The following is a 24,046-nucleotide window of genomic DNA, read 5'->3' as shown; positions in this document are numbered from 1 at the left end:
CTGCAGGCCTGACGTTCAGCACCTGTCTGAAGGCTTTGAACGCTCAGGAACGAGACTCTCGCTTTTCTTTGTGCCTTCTATTGTTCACTGTGTCCTGGTTGAATTGTTTGCGGGAAGGAGTCGTCAGATAGGGCTTAATCACTGCAGCTGAGATAATATAATGAGCTTCGTTGTCGTGAGTCCCAAAGGAAGGCGCGTGGTTTACGGTACACCAGGTTTTCCGGCGTGTGTGTTCGTGTTGAGAGTCAGGTGCTCGGATGATTGCGGATTGTAATTGCCCGTCACTGGAGGACTTTCATTAGTGTTGGAGGTACCTGGGAATGTGGACGCGAGAAAGAGAGGGAGATCTGTGATGAACGTATTTTATTATTATGTAATTTCATTGCTTTGCTTTACGACTGGGTTGCATCTGTACGTCGAAATGAGATCCCTAAGCTACTCTATGTGATGGCCATTTGGAAAAACAACATTATGTAACAATTTTCCTGTAGTCACTCTAGTTACTTTCTAAACGTTTTTCGCTGGAGCTTGCTTGTGTGTTTCACTTTAAAATGATTTTCTTTTCTTTCATAGCTGAAATGGAGACCAATAATGATGTCGCCCTTTACTCCGGTCTGGCTGCGGGTGTGGTTACCGTGGTCATGCTGGTCGTTGCGGTAACGCTTTACAGGCGGAACCAAAGCGACTATGGCGTTGATGTCATCGACTCATCTGGGCTGACTGGAGGATTTCAATCTTTCAGCTTTAAAAGTGCAAGGCAAGGTGAGAGAAAACAACCCTTTTTTGATCCAATATGATGAATTTTCTGGCTTTATATTGCTTTTTAAGAGATAGTATACCCAAACATGAAAATTCTGTCATAATTTAACTCACCCTCTTGTCATTTCAAATCTGTATGTCTTTCATTTTTCTGCCGAATGCAAAAGAAGATATTTTGAAGAATGCACGTAACCGAACAATGGTGTTACCCATTGACTTGCATTGGTTTTGTGTCCATATAATAGAAGTGAATGGGTGCCGCCATTGTTCGGTTTTCAACATTCTTCAAAATATATTCTCTTGTTCTGCACAAAAAAGTAGTCATACAAGTTTAAAATGACAAGAGCGGAATAAATGTCATTAAACAAAGATTTGCACGAATAGCATCAGGTGGCAATGATCTCAAATAAAATTCTCCAACTTCCTGTAGAACATTCTCTCACTCGACTGTGTTTTCTTGTCTCTCTGCGCCTCTACACCTGAGCTAAAGGGCGTCAGTTGATTTACTTTCCACATCTCTTTTCTCCTCTCCTTTGGTCTGTCTGACGCCCCCAGAAAAAGAGATTGATGTTGATGGAGGGGTGCAGAGAGAGCACAGCACTAGTTCTCGCTTGCTTGTCGCTTCAGTAATGGGGCCCGTTCACAGTGCTATCACTCTTCCCGGCCCACTAAACGCCACCATCACAACAGACACACACACCTATCACCAGATGTCTACGCGAAGTTTCAAAGCACTGAACTAAACCCAAAGTGGTGATGGATTGCTCAGTTTATCCACCAAATGTTTAAAGAAAAACAATGAAACATAATGATGAATGATAGAGTAGATAGACCCTCAAAATAGATGTGGATAGATGAACAGATGGAATTTGTTAATAAACAAATGCTCATTTTTCACTGTGTTTAAAACACAGCAAACTGTTGAAATATGGTTGCAATTGCCACTTTGCCTCGGCAACAGATTTTTGACAGCGCTGTCAATTCACACGCAGCAGTGAAGGCCCTCGATAGCGCTCAAATCAAGCAACACAACTGTTGTCATGGAGATCGGAACCTGTAGCCCTGCGTGACAGATCTCGCACATTTTGATTTGGAATGGATGTGCTGAGGGAAAGGCTTCGAGTGCGATCTGCAGTCTATCCTCTGGGGCATCAGTGCAATCTGAGAAGGAGAAAATGACTCCCTTTCGCACCTTCTGCCGCACCTCTCTTATGGAAGAGAGCTCGTTCAGCCATTGCTTTCCGATTAATAAAAAAGATTGAAGATGCGTGTGTGTGAATGTGGTACATTTTTGTGATCTGTGACAGCTCTCACCACAGCTCATGGTAAAGGCGTAGTTGAATCACTTAAGACTGCAGAAACAGCAGCTGGTTGTTATCTTTATATCTTTATAGCATAAATAATGTTGCTGTGTTGTCTTTTTTGTTCATTTGATAGAGACATGTCTATATTTTGTCTCTTTTTTATTCAGACACTTTTATAAGGACTGCACACAACATGCACTTTATGTTGATGCGTCATAAATATTGTTTGAGTTTTCTTAAAATCGGAATGAGATATATCTAAAATACCTGTTTTGAAAAACACAACAAAACCATGTTAGAAACTGTAAAGCGCAACAATTTTGTTACCGATAGTACTTATGATACTTATTTTTGAAGAAAAACGTAATTATTTCTTATTGTGTTGGGTGATATAAAATCATTGCTTTTTAAAGATCTCTTGTTATGTTTTCTTTTTTCTTTTTGAATAATTTTCATGTTGAGCACTATAAATTACCTTTGTGTATGAAACGTGCTTTATAAATAAACTTGCCTGGCCTTGCCTTGATTCCCCAGCAGAATGTACTGATAAAAATTTTAATGATTGAAATATAGACATTTAAATAGAAGCATCTGCCAAACGCATACATTTAAATTGAATCACATTTATAATTGTTGAGGTGGCTTTTTAAATTTTAAGGTTGCTTGGATTAAAAATAAAGTGACAGCGGCAACATATTGTTTCAGCGGCAACAACATAAAGAAATGTTATGTGGCCCAAACTCTGTGGCAAAAAAAATCAATAACTAATGTGTAGTTTTCATTTAATTTAATACAAATACTATACAATAGAATATTCATATAAATGAATGTTATTATAAATAAATATTAAATAAACTGTTATATTATTACCACAGACCGGAAGTTAACTTAAGGCCAGGCAAGTGCGTCCAATGAAACCGCCTTTTTGGTGTCTTTACAGCATCTACCAGCACAGTTTAACTGCAAAAGCAAACCAGTTGTGATACTTGACCCCCTGGTGTGCATAATCTGAAATAAACAGAGCGGTTGGCGGTAGCAGAGTCTTGTTTTTGAACATGTTCTCCTTTAATCTGTAAATGAGATTAAAATGTGCTAAACATTGCTGAGAGTGCTGCACTCATATTGGTAACTGAAAGCATTATTGAATTATTGAATATTCAATAAATATTTAATGTCCTCTAAATATTAAATTATTTAATAAACAAACAAGCAAAGGGCGGAGGATGTGTACAACAATGACAATCTTATAAATTCAGCGAAAATATGAAAGCTTTCAGCAGAATTTTGGAGGCTTCAATTACATGAAGATCTGCTTACAGTACCTGGACACAATGTTATGTGTATAATAGGCCCACAGAACCGATTACAGCGGCCTTAAACTTCTTTATCTGTGTGACTATTGTAGATTATGTTGTACATGTACATAGTATGTAGTTTAAAGCTGTTCCTTTCCTACTTTGTCTTCCAGGTAACCCTCTGTTAATGAACTCCTCCATGCAGCCCGATCTGACCGTGTCACGGACTTACACCGGCCCCATCTGTTTTCCTGACTCCATGGAGAAAGAGCTCATCCCTGAACCTGCGCTGTTTGACCCCCTCCCTGACCTCAAGGTCAAAGTTCACAGTTCATTCATGGTGTCCCTAGGTGTGTCAGAGAGGGCGGAGTACCATGCAAAAGCCCCTTACCAAACCTTTCCTCGTGGCGTGGTGCAGGACGTGGGAGGTGGCACCCTGGGCGGGAGGGGGAGGAGTCAGTTGACCCCTGCCCAGCCATCACTGGTTTCCAATACGTGTAAAAGACCGCTTAGGACCAGCGGGGTGTTTGGGCACAGCGGTGGGCGACTGGTAGTCCCCAATACAGGTGATTGAACTTTGTGTGTTTTTTGCATTCGATACAAGCTGTAGACCAGACAGGAAGACAGCAAGTACGCTAAATGAGAAATGACAACAAACACTGCTGCAGCAACTGAGGTCTTGAAGCTGAGTTTCTGTCACAACATCCCATTGGCCTCTCTTTCTGTCTCGCACGTAGCATCTCCAGTGATGTGTGTCGAAGAGATTGTGGGCACAGCACCCAGCAACTGAGAGTATGAGCAGCTGACACAGGCAGACAGACCAGTAGGGCAGCATTGATTCCGAAATATCCAGGGTCCATTCCTCCCTCTCTTTCTCTTTTACATACCCTCGCTCTTTCCTCACCTCTGATCCTGTCTCACGCGGTAAAGAGTCTTGACAGGCGGGCCGAAGCGTGTGAGAGAGTGAGAAAGGTTAGAGGCTAGCAGATCCGTTGAAGCATACTGTAGTTTTTGCTGAGCCATTTTTAAGATCTTTACAGCCGAATACTGACTCTTAACAGCTCTACTGGCACCTTATCACGCTTCACTAAGCTGCTGCCCTTGTGCCCGCGCCCTTTCATGAGGGAGGCTTTACATTGATTTTTAAGAGCACATGCTGTCATGTAGGAATCCCACAATGCTCTGTCGTTTCATGATTCCGGGCCAGCACCGTACTATTCATTCTGCTGAAAGGGCTTCTGGGAAATCAAGGCGTCTAAAGAGGAACTTTTGCTTGTTTCAGTTGAGCATCAAAGACCCATTCAGTCATGTTGTAGGATCATATGAATTGTTTTGTTTTGAGTGTGTATCTGTGTGTTATCTTTGGCCAGGTGTGAGTTTGCTGGTGCCACAAGGCGCGATCGAAGAGGACACAACCTGGGAACTGTACATAAGCATTACCCAGCAGGCCTCCAGGTAATATATCCAAGACAGTGACGCACGAAACTCAAGCTGTATTCAACTGTTTCTCTGTCAGGCACACACTGAACAACTTGTCTTGCTTGGTTAGTTAAAGGTCCAATGTGTATTTTCTTGGAGGATCTGTTGACACAAATCCAATATAATTTACATAACTATGTCCTCGGAGGTGCATAAAGAAATTACATAATGAAGCGTTATGTTTTTATTAGCTTAGAATGAGCTATTTTTACACCACATGTTCCCTTGCATGGAATTTGGTGTGATGTTGCTACATTAGCCCTAAACGGACAAACTGCTCTACTAAGCAGGTTTCGTAAATATGTTATCTACTTAGGCAAAAACATGACAACATCTTAGTCCTTTCTCAGCCACTGTAGTGCTTCGAAAGGGAGGGGTAGTGTGAGCCGTTGATTGCAATTCACAACCTCACCAGTAGACGCCGCTAAATTGCATACACTTGACTTTTAAGGATTTGTCAATTTTATTAAAATATATGTCATCATTTGCTCACAATGAATGACAACTTGAGCTTTCATATTTATAAAAGACACAAACACACCATGTAGTTGAAGGAAGTCATACGGTGTGTGAGAAAAATGTAAAGAATAGTTCACACAAATAAGAAAATTCTTCATTATTTACTCAACCTCCATTCCAAACCTAAATGACTTTTTGTCTTCGGCAGAACACAAAATAAGATATTCTGAAGAACATTGATAACCAAACAACATTGACACTCATTGATTTTAACTGTATGAACACAAATCGCATTTGTCAAAATATCTTCTTTTGTCTTCCACAGAAAAAAACCTCACAGAATACAGGTTTTGAAAAAACGCTATTTTTTGGGGGGGTGCCCTCCATTTTAGCCATGCTTGCCACATTTGTGAGATTGACTTTTTTATGATACTTTTATGCTGCTTTTTGTGTCATTTTTCTTTTAAAGCTTCAATCCCCATTCAGTATAATTGCATCCTAAAAAAAACAATCACATTCTGTGTTCCACGGAAAGAAAAGCAATACAGTTTAGGAACAACATCATGGTGTATAAATGATGTTAGAGTTTTCATTTTTGGGTAAACTACACTTTTACAGCACACGCTGGTATATTCTCTCCATACACATTTATTTCTTAACCTCATTTTACCTTCCTTACCTTCAATCTTACCCGCAGTCTCCGGCTCTCCGCTCTGAGAGAGGGCATTATGTTTTAGAGCAGGGTTGCAGTTACAGCGGTAGCTCTGTATATTGAAGGCAGCTAGGTGCGACTGGATCCCCTGGGGCTCATTTAAAATGGTGTACCTTCATAGCGTTAGTATTCCGGGCCTGGTGCGAGAGCGGCGCTGCTCGACGCCAGGGTGAGTGGTTAAACACAGCTGAGTCCAGTAGGTTATCAGCCAGCTGTGCCAGCCTGTCGCAAAAAGGAAAAAAGATGGTGCCTGTAAAGCGGCGGAACAGCAAAGCGGGTGTTCGATTGAGCCGGAATGGTATTTCACCCCCGTTCAATTCATTGTCATTCTGTTTGTCAGTCAATTCCATTTCGTATGTTTTCTCCAGTACTGTATTTTAATTCTCAACAGACTTTATAGCTCCTTGTACTTGTGTGAAAATGTGCCTGAAAATGATTACACAATATAACTTTTATGTTTCTTTATCAAGATTAAAATGCTGAAAACGAAAAATGACATAATTTTCATCACAATATTTTGATACAATAACACAATAACAAAACAACAGTTAACTTTTACTAAAAATAAGTTGTCCAAAACTTCAGACGAGTACATTTGATAGTTTTCGTTTTTTATGACTAATACTGTCCACACGAACAAAGTTCCAGACGTAGTCACCCATCGTCACTTCAGCCCACCTTCCCTGTGCTACAGAAATGTCTTGAATTTTCTTACATTTTTTTACATTTTTTGTTTATTTGCAAGAGACCTATAAATCGTAATTAATGATATAAGCTCAAAATTTACTTGAGCTGAATATACAGTAAAACATTGATGCTAAATGAAAATAAATATTACCACAATAATTAGCACAACAGAATTGTACAAGAAGTACAAAAAGGTTGGGCGAAACAAATATTTTTTACACTGTGTTATCATTATTTTATCTGACGGAACAGAAAATAAGCAAGTATTTTAAAGAAAGTGGTAATCTTGATAATGGTCTTGTAAAAGTAAAATAGTGCTGTATATTTAAATATCCGTCAAGGGATAGTTCACCCAACATCAAAAATTGTCATTATTTATTCACCCTCATGTCTTTCAAAAGCATGTATATGACTCTGCTGTGGAACAGAAAAGAAGGTATATTGAGTAATGTCTATGTTTTGGGGCACCAACTTTCTTCAGAATATCTTCTTTTGTGATCTAAAGAAGAAGAAAAAATCAAACAGGTTTGGAATGGCATGGGGGTGAGTAAGCACTGAAAGAATTTCAATTTTTGGGAGAACTATACCTTTAAGGAATTAAAATCTCCCAGAATGTTGTTTACTTTGTTTCTGTGAGCTGCTTAACTTTGGGATTAACCCTTCAGATAATTGCTTCAGAAAGTGATTACAAACTTTAGTGACTGCAGTATTTAAACAGAAAAACTGAAAAATATCACCTAGAATTAGACAGAGACACCTTCTCCACATTCTCAATCCTCATCCGCTTTCTTAGACTTCCTGGGACTGATGGAGATCAAGGGTCACGAGTGTACCGAGACTCCTCAGCATTTTTTCGCCGGTCCTTGATGAAAACCTCAATCTCAACAAGCCACGGATGAAGGTTCCTGCTAGCGTACGATAAGCCGAAAGCTGTTTGCTTCCCCCATCTCCTGGCCAACACGCCACTGAGCAGCCACCCGTCAGTCAAACTATAGATGCGCAGCCCAACTGTCAGTCAAAGCCTATCTTTTGACATTGCTTGAGACTGGCAGATAGAAATTCAATCCACAACACTGAATTTGGACCACAAAGCATCTACAGTAGGTGGAGGGGGGGGGAGGGGAGACAGAAATCAATCCGCAGGAGCTCCTAAATTTAGCCTCATGATCTGCAGACTCTGCATAACCGCGGCTATAGAGAGAAGAGTCATGAAAAAAGATCAATCAGAGACTTTTTATTTGTTCGCTGTGATAGGATTGAGGTAGCTCAGACCTCTGAGCTGTTTGCAGAACTTAAAGCTCCTCTGTACGATTCCCCGCGGATTTACTGGGATGTCACACAGACCATTTGTATTGCTGGGAAATAATTCAGGATGTGTTAATGAAAGTACACTCTGATTAATGAAAGCTGCAGTTTCTCTGGTTATCATGCCGGACGGTAGTTCCAATAAATCAACCGTCAAAGTGTGTCTGTTGCTATTAGCACTGCATCAAAGGTGCCTATTTACATTTGATGAATCATGGGAAAATAAATAATGGGCGGACTCATGGCTGCTAGCTAGCTGACAATTTAAACAGGACGCCACTGCACCAATTACGTCCACGTTGTTGACAATGGTTGGAGATTTGAGGAAACGTGAGTGACAATGACCATTGGCGATTTCATATGTGACCTTGGACAACAAAACCAGTCTAATAGTCAATATTTCGAAATTGATATTTTTACATAATCTGAAAGCTGAATATATACCTTTTCCATTGATGTATGAGTTGTTAGAATAGGACAATATGAGATGACATTTAATAGATATGAGTGTTGTGTGAATACCAATGGTTTAAACACAACAGTGCATATGTGGAGTAGATGATGTAAATTATGAATAGGAATTTAATACAAACTTTGAACAATTTCACTGTTCCTGGCCACAGACAAGGATATCATTTTTAAAGAAAAATGTGTGGAGATACATCTTTAAAAATTGTTAGCATTCCAGGGGAGTTTAATTCATGGATAAATTATCATTCATCTTATTTGTAATATGATGCACTGCTGCAGTTCATCAACAAAGAATTTCCATTCCAGAATATTAATGTGGAGCAGTAAAAAAGCTGAATCCTTTTTAAAAAACAGAGACATTTTCACCTATACACTTACAGTCGTGGAAAAAATGAATTGTGGCCATTCCAGTGCAGTGTCTGTTGAATTTCAACAAAATCAATCCTCAGGAGTGACATAAAGTCATCCAACAGCAACTTGAAAGATTGACAGCATGACAAGACAGACGAAAGCAGGTTATTACATGAAAGGAGGTTGTCACATGAAATATAATATTTGAACTTTTCCTGAATACATGTACAATTTTGACTGTATTGCTTAAAAGTGAACATGAACTTGTTTTCTTTGCAGTATTTGATGTCAGAAAAACGACAGAGCATCTCTTCTGTTATTTTGACCGGTTTCTAAAAAATTTTTATTGTCTACAAATAAATGCAAATATATACAAATAACAAAAATAGATGTGAAATTTTCGGGAAAATGGTGTTAGTACAAAATAAAACAACAATGATCATTTTAATTAAACAAATACCTATAAATAGTACATTTAGAGAAACTGAAAGTAATTTTGAAATGGTCTCACAGCATCAACTATGTAAACACCTACTATGACCATTTACATTAGGCTGAGGTCTCTCCAACATACGTAACATACAGGGCTCTACCAACAAACGCTCACCGACTCTAAACCAAGTGTCTCAGCCACTCACTCTTATCTGGGGATAATTGTAGATATCGATCAGGCCATAATCTCTGTGGCTCGGAATGCAATAAAGACCCTTGTGATGCTTCCCGAGAGACCAGTTTTGGTTGATATTAAGCCCGTTGGTCTCTGTGTGTGTGTAAAGAGAAGAACAGTGGCTTGGAACCAAAGAACCAGAATCATAATTAGCTCTCCAAAACACTGGTAACCAAAAAACACTCTTATTATGAAAAGCATAGAGGGGTTCCTTAGATCACTTTTCACCCGTATGTCGCCGTTTCGGATGTTTCAACAACATTTCGTTCCGTTTTGATGTGCATTTTATGTACCTGTGTGAGCATTAATGCGCTTTGGGTGTGTGACGCTTCATTAGACTGTAAAATGTCAGGTAACTCGCTCTATCTCCTCAACAAAATGACACGCTTAGTCACTTCATCAGCATTAATTGGCTTTTTCAGACACAAAAGAATTTGGATACAATGCCAATAGGTGGAGAGTGAGAGGAGGGAGCAGGTAATTACTCAAAATAAATAAATCAACATGTAAACAAAGAGTGCAAATGAAGTGAGAGAGTTGTTCAGAAGCGTGTTAAGTGACTGGCCTGTTGACACCGTACAGTGTCGGCTGCTGTAATTTGACGGCTGTCGCAGCGTGCCACCTTCCTAGAATGAAAAAGTGCTCCGATTGTAAAAACAGCACTCGACATCATGCTTGTGTTTGTGTGAAAGAGCCATCTTTATTAGTGGTGCTTGCTATAGCGAGTGACATTTTTTAGCCCATACTTGACTCTTTCCCTGCCATTATATAGAATATCAGTCATTTTTAGCCCTACTGTTCAATGCCGTTGATAAGTTTTTATGACTTTCCATGTTTTTACTGTCATAAAGTAGGGGGTGCTGTTACTCATCTTTGAAAGAGTATAGCATCTGGATTGCATCTTTTTAATGCAATTTCCTCTGTGTTTTGTTCAAAATGTATGTACATATGTAAGTGTACATTTTTCTTAAGAATTGATGAAAATGACATGAATGGATTAAACCAGTGGTCAAGGGGGCCTCAAGGATGACCAATATTAAAAAATTGAGACAAAATGAGGACAGAAATAAAAAACTATAAACCAAGATATGTCTTATTGTTTGGCCATTTTTATTATGAAATATTATTTGACTTAACGTCAAGCTCTAAAATATTTTAATTTTGAGTTTTTGTTTAAGTGTGGGGCCTCGGAGTCAAAAAGGTTGAGAACCCCGATAAACTGTCTTTAACTGTTATTGACTAGCAGACAAATACCAATCACCCATAACCACCTAAAAAGCAGACACTGTAAATAAATTCTGCTCAGAAAACTTAGCAAATACATGGCAATGCTCCGGCGTGTTGTTGTGCACAACCACCACAATTTCCTCATGAAGCGTAAAACGAAATCTAGTTTAAATCTGTGCTCACTGCATCGAGCATAAATTGTAAATCATCATGTATTTTTGACAGCAGGTGTCTGGTTTACGTAATCTGCTGTGTCAATGTGTTAGTTCACGCCGGTGCTGCCTAGCCCAGTCTGATCTCTTCCTGCTTCAGATGACTAATCCTTGTTGAGGATCCACAGCAGTCATATCGATCGACGCTAACACATCCAAACTGTCTCAATATGTCACCAGGCTCCTCAGAAAGCACTTCAAACAACACAATCGACCCATTGAACTCACACACACACACACACACACCCAATCAAGTTCAGATGCCCCCTGGAATCACCACTTCTATCACAAAGTACAATATATCTGTATTAGCGCTGAGTCTGCAGGCTTATCTGTGGTGTTTGAGTTTCTCGGGACCGCTGTGCGGCTACTCGGCATGTTTTCATTGACGTATCTACCTGTCTGTTCAGCTATCTCGGTGGCTGGCTCCCATCTTTATTAACTCAACTAATTTCAACATTAGCATCTTCGGGCAGAATCGATGCTCGTGTTTTGACACTGAGGCACATATTGAGCAAAGATTTCCCTTGAGCGCTGCACGCAAGGTTATTTAGTCTGTTTTTGTTAATAGTGGGCAACGTTTTTTTTAATTTTTAATCACCTCAGATAGCATTCAGGGGTGACATGTTTACCTTGACATTTTACTGGTGGTCTTAGCTGGTTTAAGATGGAAGTAGCTGGTCTAAGCTGGTCCACAAAACATGCCAAATCTGGTCAGGCTGGACAAGCTGGTTTTAGTCTGTCCACCTAAAACCAGCTTGACCAGCAAAAAAGGCCAAAACCTTACTAAAACCAGCCTGCTTAACCAGCTAAAATAGTTTTTCAGTATAGGTTCAGGTTCAACTTTGAAAATATTTGATTAACAGTGGGACCTGCATTCATTTTGCAGGCCTGTGTGTTGCATCTGATTTGTATAATTCCTTTAGTAAATCAAGTGCTGCAACAATGCAGACAACAACATAATTGACACAATTATTCATTCTGAGTGAATTCCCCCCTCAAGAGTGTTTTAGGCCGTTTGCTGTGCGTGTTTGTGTACGTGTGCGTTAATATCTTTCCATCTTTTCCACTCGTGCCTGTTAAGTGAATCAGAAGCGTTACATTTTTACATTTATTTATTTAACAGACCATTTTATCCATTTAGAAATAAGGAAAAACAAGCGATTAATCATCATGAGTCACCAATATTAGCAGTGTCACAATACAAATTACAAAGCAAATAGCCCTCTTTTTTTAACTATATTAATTATTCACTGTCTTTCTCTTCAGTTCTTTGTCTGATGAAGGTCAGGAGATTCTTCTGAGTCCAGAGGTAACATACGGCCCACCTGGCCTGATTCTTTCCTGCCCCGTTGCCTTGACGATAGCCCACTGTGCAGATGTGAGTTCGGAAGACTGGAGTATTAAGCTCAAGAGACAAACCCAGGACAACAGCTGGGAGGTAAGAGTGCACGGAGTACACATAGATCAGTGTGACTGAACAGCGCTTTTTGTGCGCGTAACCTTAGAATATTGTTTATTTAACCATGTACTGTAGGTTACAAGGACGGCCCCCTGGAGCGGGATCTCGAACCCGGAAGCTTTTGTTTACCACATCTTTTAAGAAATAGTTTAGGCATAAATAATAATTGTGTTCCAAACCCAAATTCAGCTAGTTTGTCAGACAAGGTTATCAGTAAATTAATACTTTTTTTTTTATTGTTATTTATTTTAAAGGTTATAGATGGTTTCAGTGGCAACAACATAAATGTTATGTGGCCACACTCAACTTCCTCCGCAGAGAATCAATAACTGTTGAGTAGTTTCAATTTAATACAATGAATATACAATAAAGCAGGGGTTCTCAACCTTTTTGACTCCAATGCCCCCCATTGTATTCAACAATATTCGTAGGCCCCCCTCCCACTCCCAAAACCAACATTTCTACCTAATAAAATATTTTAGAGCTTAATAATAACTGGAAAAACGTTTGGAAAACTATTCAAAAGGCCAAATAAGATGACCAACAAAAATATTGTTCATCTTGAGGCCCCCTTGGAAGTCAGCTGGGGCCCCCTTTTGGGCCTTAACCCCCCCGTCGAGAATCACTGAAATAAAGTTTTAATATACATGAATATTAATATAAATTAAATATAAAATAAATTGTTATATTATAACCAAACACCAACCGAAAGTTAACTTCGGGCCAGTCGCATGCATCAACAGGTTGTGATTGTATAGTAAGAGCTGCAAATTGATTCTTCTAAAATGATTTTGCGTTCCACTTAAAAAATAGAATAGAACAGAACTTGACATTTTTATTCTTAGGCAACTACACTTTAGCCACAAATGCACAAACTGGAAAAGTGTCTTGAATGAGTGTATTTACTTCACAAGCTGAATCTCAATAATGAGAAGAATATAGACGCTTGTGACTATAAAGAACATAAGTGTCATATTAAATTCAGATGTGTTAAAGGTTACCTAAACTCTTTGTGTATATCAATAGCATGTTCTCTCATTGTAGACCGAACTTCCCACACGTCTACTTCTGTTGATGCACTTTCCTCAGAACTCGGTGTGCTTTTTCTTTAAACACTGTGCTTTCTTTCACGTCTCTATATTTTGATTTCCTTTATAAGAGTTTGATTCTCTTCAAGAGTCATAACGTCATCAAAGTTGCGTTGGAGGTCATTGATGCGGCCTCGCCCTGGGGAAACCAGCTCTCTGTTTGTATATGTGTAGCTGAGTGCACGTACATACGTGTGTGTGCAACCTGACATTTCTGCAGACTATAATCAAACGCAGACGCTCTAATTCCAAGACACATCACAACACCAATCAACTCTTTTTCTTCCTGTGAAAGTGAGTCATTTTGACACTATGTTAAAGACCCACAGACCTCTGACGATTATGTTCGAAATAATGAGCTTTTTTCCTCGCAGGCGTAATGCGAGTGCAAGTGCGAGACAGGCAGCAAGTAATGTCCCCACAGAATTGGGAATAACACTGTTTTTGTGCAATTGTGTGTGTGTGAGAGATACAGAAAGAGTATATTAATGTGCACCCACCGATTTGTGGGTAATAGACAATGCTTCCCGTGTGATGTCAAGCTTCTTTCTGAAATATCAAGCGGTCTAGTATTCCGGATACCGTGGGTCGCTCCAGGGGGCAAAGTTATGCTTAGCTTCTGCTATATTGAGCCAGAGAAAAAGAGACCCTGGACTCTGAATACCTGCTGGCCGCTACACACCTACTGTTCCTGACATTCAAATACCAGATGCATATAATAATATTCAAGCTGTGCTTCCATCTGTAGCGCAATACAAAAAAACGGGGAGCATAATTTCAGCTAAAGATCTTCACCTTTTTACAGTGTGCATTTTCACTTTTCTGCTGACCATGCAGTTTGAAATGAAGCCGGAGTGTGAAAAAGCTCTGGGTTGCCAAGTTAGAAATTGTCATTTGGACTGTTCAGACCGCAAGCGAGTAGGGATCTCATTTATTTCAGTGGAGAGCCGGCGACTTCAGGTGACACAAGCGACAGTGACCGGTGGCAACAGGAAGTGGGCGTGTCCAGAGAAGGGAGTCTAACGACAAAGGTTGAGAACTTTATGCAAATGATGAGTGATTTTCACAAGCGACAACCAATTGCAGTGGAGCTTACGTCATCCATCTCTCATCAGTTACTGGAGGATTTGTTCAAACTGTTACAACCAAAGCTAGAAACGCCTTCTAATGATCTCATAGCAAGAGACAAGCGACACACAAAGACTTTGTCGCTTGCTGTCTGAACAGGGTTTTGGGGAGATGGTTCGTAGCAAATATTCATTTACTTTCTACATTTACTCAGGATCTTTCGAAAACAGTCAGTCGATCCTTTGTTATGAGCAGAACACGAAATAAGATATTTTGAAGAACGACGGTAGCAAAGCAATACTAAACCCCATAGACTTCCATTGTATGGACACAAAACCACATTTTAAGACATTTCTCAAAATATCTTCATTTGTGTTACACAGAATCAGTCAGACAGGTTTTAAATGGGGGGATAAACGATGAGATTGTTTTTTATTTTTGTGTGAACCATCCTTATAATTGATGTTCATTTCGTACAATGTGCTACATTTAAAATGAATTATCTTTTTTGACCTTTTATTATGTCAAAGTTGTATTTTATAACATATGTATTAGCTATTTTATTTTTGTTTACGCTATAAACAGTACAACGATTTACACTATTTCAAATTGTCTCATATGTTTCTGCGTGTTTGATAGGAGGTAATGGCCGTGGAAGCAGAGAGCACCTGTTGTTACTGCCTGTTGGACACTCAGTGCTGCCACCTTTTGGTCGAGAGACCAGGGTGTTACGCTTTAGTGGGAGAGGCCCTCACTCAAGCAGCCGGGAAGAGAATCCGACTGGCTGCGTTTGGAAACATGGAGCCAAACTTTCTAAACTATAGCATTCGAGTGTACTGCGTGGATGATACACCTCATACCTTTCAGGTACGAAGGCTTTTAAGTACAGTCGAGTGTGTTTGTTACTTCTATGCAGAAAAGACCAGCATCACGTGTTTACATTTATCCACCTTTCTTTTATCCGGATGCAATACAAGCTTTACCATTAAAGGGCTCTTATGAAACGGCTAAAACAAATATTATCGTTTGTTTTAGATGGAATGCAATGTGTATAAACGCTCAAACGCTGTATATTCCACATACTTGCATATTTGTATCTCTTCTTTGCCCTGCCTCTCTGAAATGGCAGATTTTTGACAAAGCTCAAGCTCTGAAAAGCGAAGTGTGCTACGATTGGCCAGTTAACCAGTGCGCAGTGATTGGTCAAATACTGCAAGCGTGTGACAGAAATGTAACGCCTCTTACCATATTTGGAACATCAGGTTTCAAAGCAATTGTACTGACAGGTACGCCCATCTTACTTGCGTAAACATTTGAGCGGTCTTAGTCAACTTATACCACGAACTGAGGCAGATTTGTGGGGGGGTGGTTACACAAGGAGTTTCAGGCAGATCTGGGTGAGCATTCGCTTTTAGATAGGATGCGTCTTTTGTTCCTACACTTCATTTTTGCAATTTTAGTTGTATAATACATGCAAGCACAAGTTGTACTGGTGAACAGCATTGCTATACTGCTAAACCAGCCAGACACCATAAAACCAGCACCTACCAGCTGAAATCTTTTCCATAGACTTAATTTTCACCTTAGATGATGTCTTCTTAAATGTCATGATAAATTTCCCCCATAAATTGCTTGTGCCATTAGATAAAAATCCACGGCTTAATGGATATTTGAATTAATGCGGTGACATGTTATGGCTGGCCGTCATGCTTTGTGGGTACTCTGGTTTTACGCTCCACCGAAAGTCAACTGGGCTCTCTCTCTCGCGCTTTCTTAAATGCACACATCTATTGGCTCATAGAATGCGTTCTTAAATTACTAAAACACGGTCAGCCACTTTCACGCTTCCTGTGTCGCACGAGTCCTTCCCCGCGTTCAGAACGTGACCGATTTCTTTCCGAGTGCTAATTAAAAGTGATTTACATTCTGCTAGGCGTAACGTCTAGCTGAGCGGACGCAGCTTGAGGAAATTCTTTGTTCATTTCTCCAGCTCGCTCGCACACTTTCCATCACACTGAGTTATCGCAAGCGCTGGCCTTTTGTTAAAAAACAAAGCATCATTTCTGTATTGATGTCATTTATGTTTATTGTTTCACGTGGAGCTTTTCTCGTCGTGGTTATGGAGCAATAAAGATGTTTTTATGTCGTATTGAAGCACCAAGATGTACACAAACATGATTATGATTTTGATCATAGTGGCTCTGTAGCTCTCTCTCCCACACAGAGAATAGCAGTCAACTTTGTGTTTGTGTGGCTGGATTTTTTGGTAGGACTACGCTTTGCAAGTTGAGGCTAAAATAAAGACTTTTGCTCAGATTTTGCCCAGATTTTCAGTCTGGACTTGTTGCAGAACGTCTGTGCCAGTCTGCAGATTTGATCAGTTAGTGTGTTTCTATCTGAAACTTTCAGAAAGTCTGCAAGTGTATGATGTCTAGTTTAAAATCTGTTCAGATTTTAAACATCATGTATTGTATTCCAGCCTAAACAGTACACTGTAAGCATTAGTTGATGAGGTCCAACCAAACGTTTCCATGGAAATTGGTTAAAACATATTTAATAGTTCCCTTGTTGAAAATCTAAATATGCTAAATATGCTTTTAATATGTTAAAAGGATAAAAATATCATTAGAAAAGAAACGTTGGCATCATAAAAATAAACATCTGTGTGTGTGCGCGCACGTGTGCTTGTGACGGCTTTGTGAAGTCCGGTCCTCAAAGAAGACGCACGCACTCATTACTTAATGGTCAAAGATTGCATTTCTCCACACCACAGTGCTCTTTCCATTTCGCTTTGTTTGTCCACACGATCACCGACCGTTTTTTCTTCCTTTGTACCCTTTGTTGTCAGGCAGTGTTGTTTGCATTTCACAAAACAGCAAATGAATTCCTCCCTGGAAACTGAACGAATTCAGTCCAGTATCGATCAGCAGCCATCACAGCGAGAGACTTTTTTCCTGTCTTTTGTGACCGAGGCAGTGAGAGAGAGAGAGAGAATGAGAGAGAGAGAGAGAGAGAGAGAGAGAGAGGGAGAGACCTAATGCTCTTAATGCTGCCTTGCCGTTGTCAACAATTCCCACAGAATAGATGCAAAGTGCACAAAATCACCAGTGCCTTTCATCAGAGCAGATTCAATGCCATGCAATGTCTTTTTTTCAATTCCATTGTGCGTGTGTGTTGTGTTCGCACACGTGGGAAAGGTAGGCGACTTTCATTGTATTCGACTGTGATGGTAATTGATGGCATTGTGCCTCGTGATTTATTAGTTGTTTTGTTACCGGATTTTGTTTTGTTTTTATTTTTTGGCCTGGAGTGTTATTGTAATTCCATTCTCGTATATGAAAAATGCAACGCAGGCGTTTCTTCTACCTGTTTTTGGACCGGGGGTTGGAAACGTCAAACTCGCATTGAGATTTTTAATCACTTTATGCTTCATCTACTCAGGTTACGAAGATTAAAGGTTCCTTCAGACCCAGAAAATAGCTGTTCTGTAGTGTGGGAAGACATTTTCTTTCCAGCTGAATAATTTAAACATGAGAAATCAGTTGAGTTGTGTTCTCAAAGCTGAATAGTTTTATGTGTCGGATGTGTTTATGCAGCCGTATTAGCATTTGTGCTTGTTTCTACAACTAAGGGCACTTTTGTGCCTGTCAGCTTGCCAGAGTTTTCCTCACTAGTTTATTTAATTTGACAACTAACACATTTCATGAATGGACATACAGCATAAGTTGCATAAACTTTTAAAAAATTCTGTCATCATTTACTTTGTATGGCTTTTCTCTGCACAACACAAAAGAAGATATTTTGAAGTATGTTGGTAACAGAAAACTGTTGGTCCCCATTGACATTGGTTTTGTGTGCATACAATATAAGTAAATGGGATCCAATTGTCTTTGGAATATCTTCTTTTGTGTTTAACAGGAGAAAGAAAGTCATATAGGGAAGTATTTTTGTAAAGATGCTATTTGGGCAAAACGTCTTGTTTTGGTGGAAAGGATGCAGCAGTCGTAATTTCAGAAAAAAATATTAAATATATATAAACTTTATTTGTTTGTCACTTTTCTGTGTATTTCAGTCTTATTTGTTAACTCTCTGTTTGATTTATTTTGACTGATTTATGTTTTTTGTTTGATTTATTATTTTACTCTATTTTTAGTGTATTAACTCTATTATTGTATTTCTTGCAGGAGGTGGTATCACTGGAGCGAGGTCGAGGTGGCCGCCTACTGGAGGAACCCAAGACCCTCCTCTTCCGAGCGAACTCTTTTAGTCTGCAGGTTTCCATCCAAGACATCCCCCAGTTCCTCTGGAGCATCAAACCTTTTACCACCTGCCAGGTGTCGTCCTCATAAATATGGATACCGTCTCCAAATTAATATGCATGGTTCTGTTAATATGCATATGATGTTGAATATTAATGAGATGTCAAATTCAAGTGTTCATTTGACTGGTTTTATGAATATTAATATGGCACTGTTTAAGGTAGTTTAGCCAGAGGCCATGGTTAGAGTCTGCTGTCTTTTTTCTGTAGATAGAGGTTTTACAATCCACTGCGTATGGTTTTAATTGGCCTACAAAAACGTCAAATTCAAAACGTTTTTGATCCACAAAGAGCACAAAGTGATAGTTAACACAACCATAACTATTGCTGTTGTTAATACCCAGTTAAACTTTTGAATGTGATCAGACCTGTGATTGATAAAACATGCTAATTCAATATGAAACTACACCGGAAACCTCCAGAACACTTTTACAGGCTCATAGAAACACATTAACAACCGCTCTGAATACTTTGGCCTCCACCCAGAGCATTTTAGCATTGTGGCAGCAAAGGCACAGGCATGCCCTGCTTACATTTTCTTTAGAAAATGAAGCAATCTAGTTTTATGTGTTAGTGCTACGCCAAGACGCTTTTGTATTTTTAAAGAGCAGTTTTTAGTATACAGTTTTTTTATCAGAATGCTGAATATATTATTTACCCACAGTTCCTTTTCTCCGAAAAGCTTTATAAGAGCTGACACATTTTTATCCCAATCATACCCATTGCGAGCTATGTTTTGTCACACTAGGCTGTGCACTGGCAAGGCCATCGGTGATATGACACTTAGTAAATTAGCTTCAGTGCAGCCAACAGAAGAATAACAATAGAGATGAGAGGACATGAGAGGAGACAATTTCTTCTTGTTTGTAATATACTAAAATGTTTCTCTGTGTGTTGCACTTGTGCATTGGACAGGAATTCACCTTCTCTCAGGTGTGGTGCAGTAACCAGACTCCTCTGCAGTGTGCCTTTTCTCTGGAGCGCTACAGTCCAGCAGCCAATCAGCTCTCTTGTAAGATCAGTGTTCGGCAGGTCAAAGGTCATGAGCATATCCTGCAAGTCTACACCACCATTGCAGAGGTGCGGAGGAAAATTATCATGTCTTGCAAGTTGTCATATCTCGGATCATATATCCGTTTTGTAAACTCCGTTCCAAGAGAAATCAATATGCATAGGTGATATTGTTAGGTTTACAAATTTGTCTGGATGCCACTGATACCGTAAATGTATGCAACTGCCCTTAGTATTCCCCTCGCTAGCATGAAAAACTGATTCTGTATCTTTCAAATTTGCATTATGGAATTCAATGCAAATGTGCAGTGATTCAATAACAAAACAACTTTCCGCTAAAGTTTATGGACTCTACTGTAAAATTAAGTTTGCAAAGTTATTGTCGCCTGCCTGGAGCGTTCACATGAATGTTTCTATGAATGATTGTTGTTTCACTCATCGGGGATATTTTGCAGGGTGACCTTAAATTCCACCATACAAAGATTGCAAATGACTATTTAAACGTTTCATCTGTTAAATTACCCAGAAGGACAATCTTTTCCCATCATTTACTGTTAAATGTGGCTCCGCTTAGACCGGTTTCAATCAGCTCCGGAGGTTCGATTTGTTTCACACAGAACAAAATTGAACCACTTTAATGTTAATTTGTATAAATCAACATTAAAGTTAATGGCCTTAAACTGAACGAAATATACTTAGTTAATCACACGTGTTACTGGATTAACTTTGACAGCTCTAACTGAAAAATACACAATATTGACTATCCATTTGTAATGGTAACTCCTAATCTGTCTCTTTAATGCTTTGTTCCTCCAGAGCGAAAAAGACACAGTGCCATTCTTCACACAATCAGACTGTACCGTCACCTCCCAGACGGGGTCCAGGGCCTTCAAAATCCCTCTTTCAATACGACAGCGGATCTGTGCGACCTTTGACACGGCCAACGTCAAGGGCAAAGACTGGCAGCTTTTAGCACAGAAACTCCACATAGACAGGTGAGCAATTAATGCATGTTAACATGGACACGCTTTGCCCACAAACAAACATACGGGTAAACACAGTCGACATACGGATGTGTAAACATTACTGGACTTCAACATATGGATGTCTCCACATCTAATTTGCTTTGTGTTCGTTTGGCACATGGCTTTCCTGTAAGAGCCAGAAGGTTACATTAACCACGGGCAGAGCCACAGGCGTTAAAGGTTGTGCTGTAATGAGATGCACAGATCTCCACACCATGCACCCTGTACACCTCGAGCCCCAAACACCATTGCATTGATTTAATTATGGATGTAGAATCTAGAACGTTTCTTAAAGGAATACGAAAAATACAGTCTTCATTTATTTCGCAACCAGCACTTTGGTTGCAACTCCTGTTGTTTTTAAATGTGCTCTATAAATAAATAAACTAAACTAAACTAAACTTCATGTTGTTCAAAACCTGTATATTTATTAATTTGTTTATTTATAAAAACTTTTTTAATTATAAACCGTTGTATTTTTCCTATGAAGGACAAAAGTAGATATTTAATAAATGTCTCAGTGGTTTGGATTTACAATTAACAGGGGCCAATGTTGGTTGGTTTGTTACCAACATCAAAATATCTTCTCCTGTGTTCTATAGAAGAAAGAAAGTCATACAGATTTTGAATGACATGAGAATGAGTAATGATGAACAGTTTTCATTTTCAGGTGTACTATCCCTTCAAGAACACAATTTTGATGTGCATTTATGTGTGTTTTGTACGATTTCGAGAGATGTCTAAGTTTCAGATCTGTTTTAAACTCTGTCGCGTGTTTTTGCGTTATGTGGGTTTACTTGTGAATTTTTTTCACCGGTGATGAAAAAAAGTTGTTTTTGAAATAAGACTGGAAGAGAAATAAGACTGTTTTGAAATAAGACTGGAAGAGTCAGACAGAAGGATTTAAGGGAATTTTCTAGCTGGTCGGAGCCCCAGGCAGTGTGTAATGAGAATGTCTCCTCCTTGTTAGGCGCATTTCTGCAATTACCTTCTGAGGATGTGCAGGCTCGCCTTAACAGTGCAGAGAGCAATTACCCAGAGGGCTTCAGGGCGAGAGTTAATGTAGTGCAACGCTGCCCCCTGCTGGACACCAAGCACCTGTCATAAAATTAGAGAATACACAATGTTTACATGGCCCCAGCAGCACTGTGGTTTATTGTTGTCTGCTTAATGATGATGTTACACATCCTGCATTGGAATTAATGCTGGTGTAAGCTGGACTTTTCAGACCAGTCGGATGCCTCAGTTTTTATATTTCAGCTGTTTGGTTGATGTAAATGTTGTATTAATAATAGGAGGTCAGCCTGAGGTCAACAGGTCATCTTCTAAATAAAAATGTAAAATTCATCTGCATTTAGCACAGTTTTTTTTTCAAAGAAGGCTATGTCTGCTTTTTTAGACACACCAGCAAACGCTCTTCTCTGGTTTCAACTTAGATTAGATTACGTCTCGCAAAGATGGGCTGATTTTCTTCCAGCAAAATTCCAGTAATATCTTTCTCCCTGTTATAAACTAATTTAACAAATTTTATAAGTCGTGGAGGCATTTTGGCATCACAGGCTGACATTATTAAATAAAAAGTTAGGCACACCGAGGCTGCTTGCAACCGAGTGTAATAACTTAGTGTCTCAACAGCATAATTAGAATTTATGTAACTAAAATGCAGGTTACGCCAATAAGGATTTAAAAATAAAAATGTAGTCCATTGCACATAGACACAAATGTAATAGATATACGGTTTACTTAATTAGGTTTAACATTCACAAAATTATGTGAACCAATTAAATTCAGTAAAATGCTTTAAATAGGAGATAGATGTTCGGCTAAACGAATCCTTAAGACACAACTCACTAAACAAACCCACTTTTAGAGTGGGATAAGTTCTCGCCCAAAGTGCTTTTTACCTGCATTGTTTTATGCAGTATTCACAACTTTTGATGTTGATCTATGTTTATCTTATCTCCATTATTCAGGAACCTCGGTTATTTTGCACGCCAGACGAGCCCATCCGCTGTAATTCTGAGTTTATGGGAAGCCCAGCATCAGGACAGAGGCGATCTGGACTCTTTGGCCAGCGCTTTAGAGGAAATCGGCAAAATTCACTCTAAACACTCAACCAGCGTGGACTCTCTGGACTGCATCAGCAAAACTCACCCTTCCATCGACTCAACCATAACCCGAAGCAGTGAGGAACTAGACAGGGACCACACCTAAGAACTATTTTTTGGGAATATGGAGTAAAATACAGTTCTGAGGAGAACATGAGGAGAGGGGAGTTGGCACTTTAAAAGGTTGCCCCACCCTTTCAAACGGTTGCTCCTCCCCCTTCTTGACTGACACAAACAGGGTGTTATAAATGGGACGTGACCAAATAGGCAAGCTACAGTGATGCACAGAAAGTCTCACACAGACATATCCACGTGGTATTCTTATAAATTACTCATAAACACATCGGAACAAACTGAAAAGTACACTGAGCCTGTCTGGCGAAATTTTGCAGCTAAAGATTGTGGGTGTGCTTACGTCACATTATTTGTTTCAGTAGAGACGAAATGAATGAGGCTTAAAAGTGTAAATGTTGATTTGCATCCACAGGCTTGTGCAACTTGGACCGCGTGACTAAACCGGGCTGCCTCAATGCTTCAGAGTGTGTCGTCGTTTTTGTGGGACACTTTTTTTGCGTATTTCTGTTTAAAACCAAAATGGTTGTCTGCATTTCTGAGTACCTTTCTGTTTGCAAATAGATTAAAAAAGAAAAATCACCTGTATTATTGAATACTATTAAAGCTTGTTGGATAGCAACCAGTGGAAGCTGAAGGGTATAATGATACATGAAAATAATGTTGCAGCCTATAAAAATATGCAATTATGTTGTTTTGAGGAAAAACTACAAAGAAAAACTACATGTTCATGACACATTCAAAAAGTCGGTTCATTCATTTTGACAGCTGATTGGTCAGAATACTTTTCTAGCACCTAATTGATTCTACCATCTGTCTCTCACAATGACAAATGATGGACAACTGTGTGTCAGATATTTCCAACAGCCATTTGAATCCAATTCTTTATTTCATAACTCTGCAAAATAAAAGTTGTGGAGATTATACCCGCTCAAGCAAGAGGAGTGACATCACCTGTCCATATAT

General features: G+C 39.3%; 1 protein-coding gene across 2 annotated transcripts in view; it reads left to right on the top strand.

The window, feature by feature from the left end:
• Window positions 1-23,705, top strand: part of unc5da (unc-5 netrin receptor Da) — a 156,050-nt gene extending 132,345 nt beyond the window's left edge. For both annotated transcript variants that reach the window (XM_056732054.1, XM_056732053.1), the window contains 9 exons: window positions 574-762; window positions 3,532-3,924; window positions 4,729-4,813; window positions 12,198-12,369; window positions 15,186-15,413; window positions 18,731-18,880; window positions 19,780-19,944; window positions 20,692-20,870; window positions 22,874-23,705. In XM_056732054.1, the coding sequence (XP_056588032.1) occupies window positions 574-762; window positions 3,532-3,924; window positions 4,729-4,813; window positions 12,198-12,369; window positions 15,186-15,413; window positions 18,731-18,880; window positions 19,780-19,944; window positions 20,692-20,870; window positions 22,874-23,114 (1,802 nt within the window). In that variant the 3' untranslated portion in view covers window positions 23,115-23,705. The remainder of the gene's footprint in view (window positions 1-573; window positions 763-3,531; window positions 3,925-4,728; window positions 4,814-12,197; window positions 12,370-15,185; window positions 15,414-18,730; window positions 18,881-19,779; window positions 19,945-20,691; window positions 20,871-22,873) is intronic.
• The last annotated feature ends 341 nt before the right edge of the window (window positions 23,706-24,046 follow it).

This window comes from Triplophysa dalaica, chromosome 19, assembly GCF_015846415.1.
Source record: "Triplophysa dalaica isolate WHDGS20190420 chromosome 19, ASM1584641v1, whole genome shotgun sequence".
In the NCBI taxonomy this organism is placed as follows: domain Eukaryota; kingdom Metazoa; phylum Chordata; class Actinopteri; order Cypriniformes; family Nemacheilidae; genus Triplophysa; species Triplophysa dalaica.
Note: the sequence above shows the minus strand (reverse complement) of the source record. Positions and strands in the feature narration are given on the sequence as shown.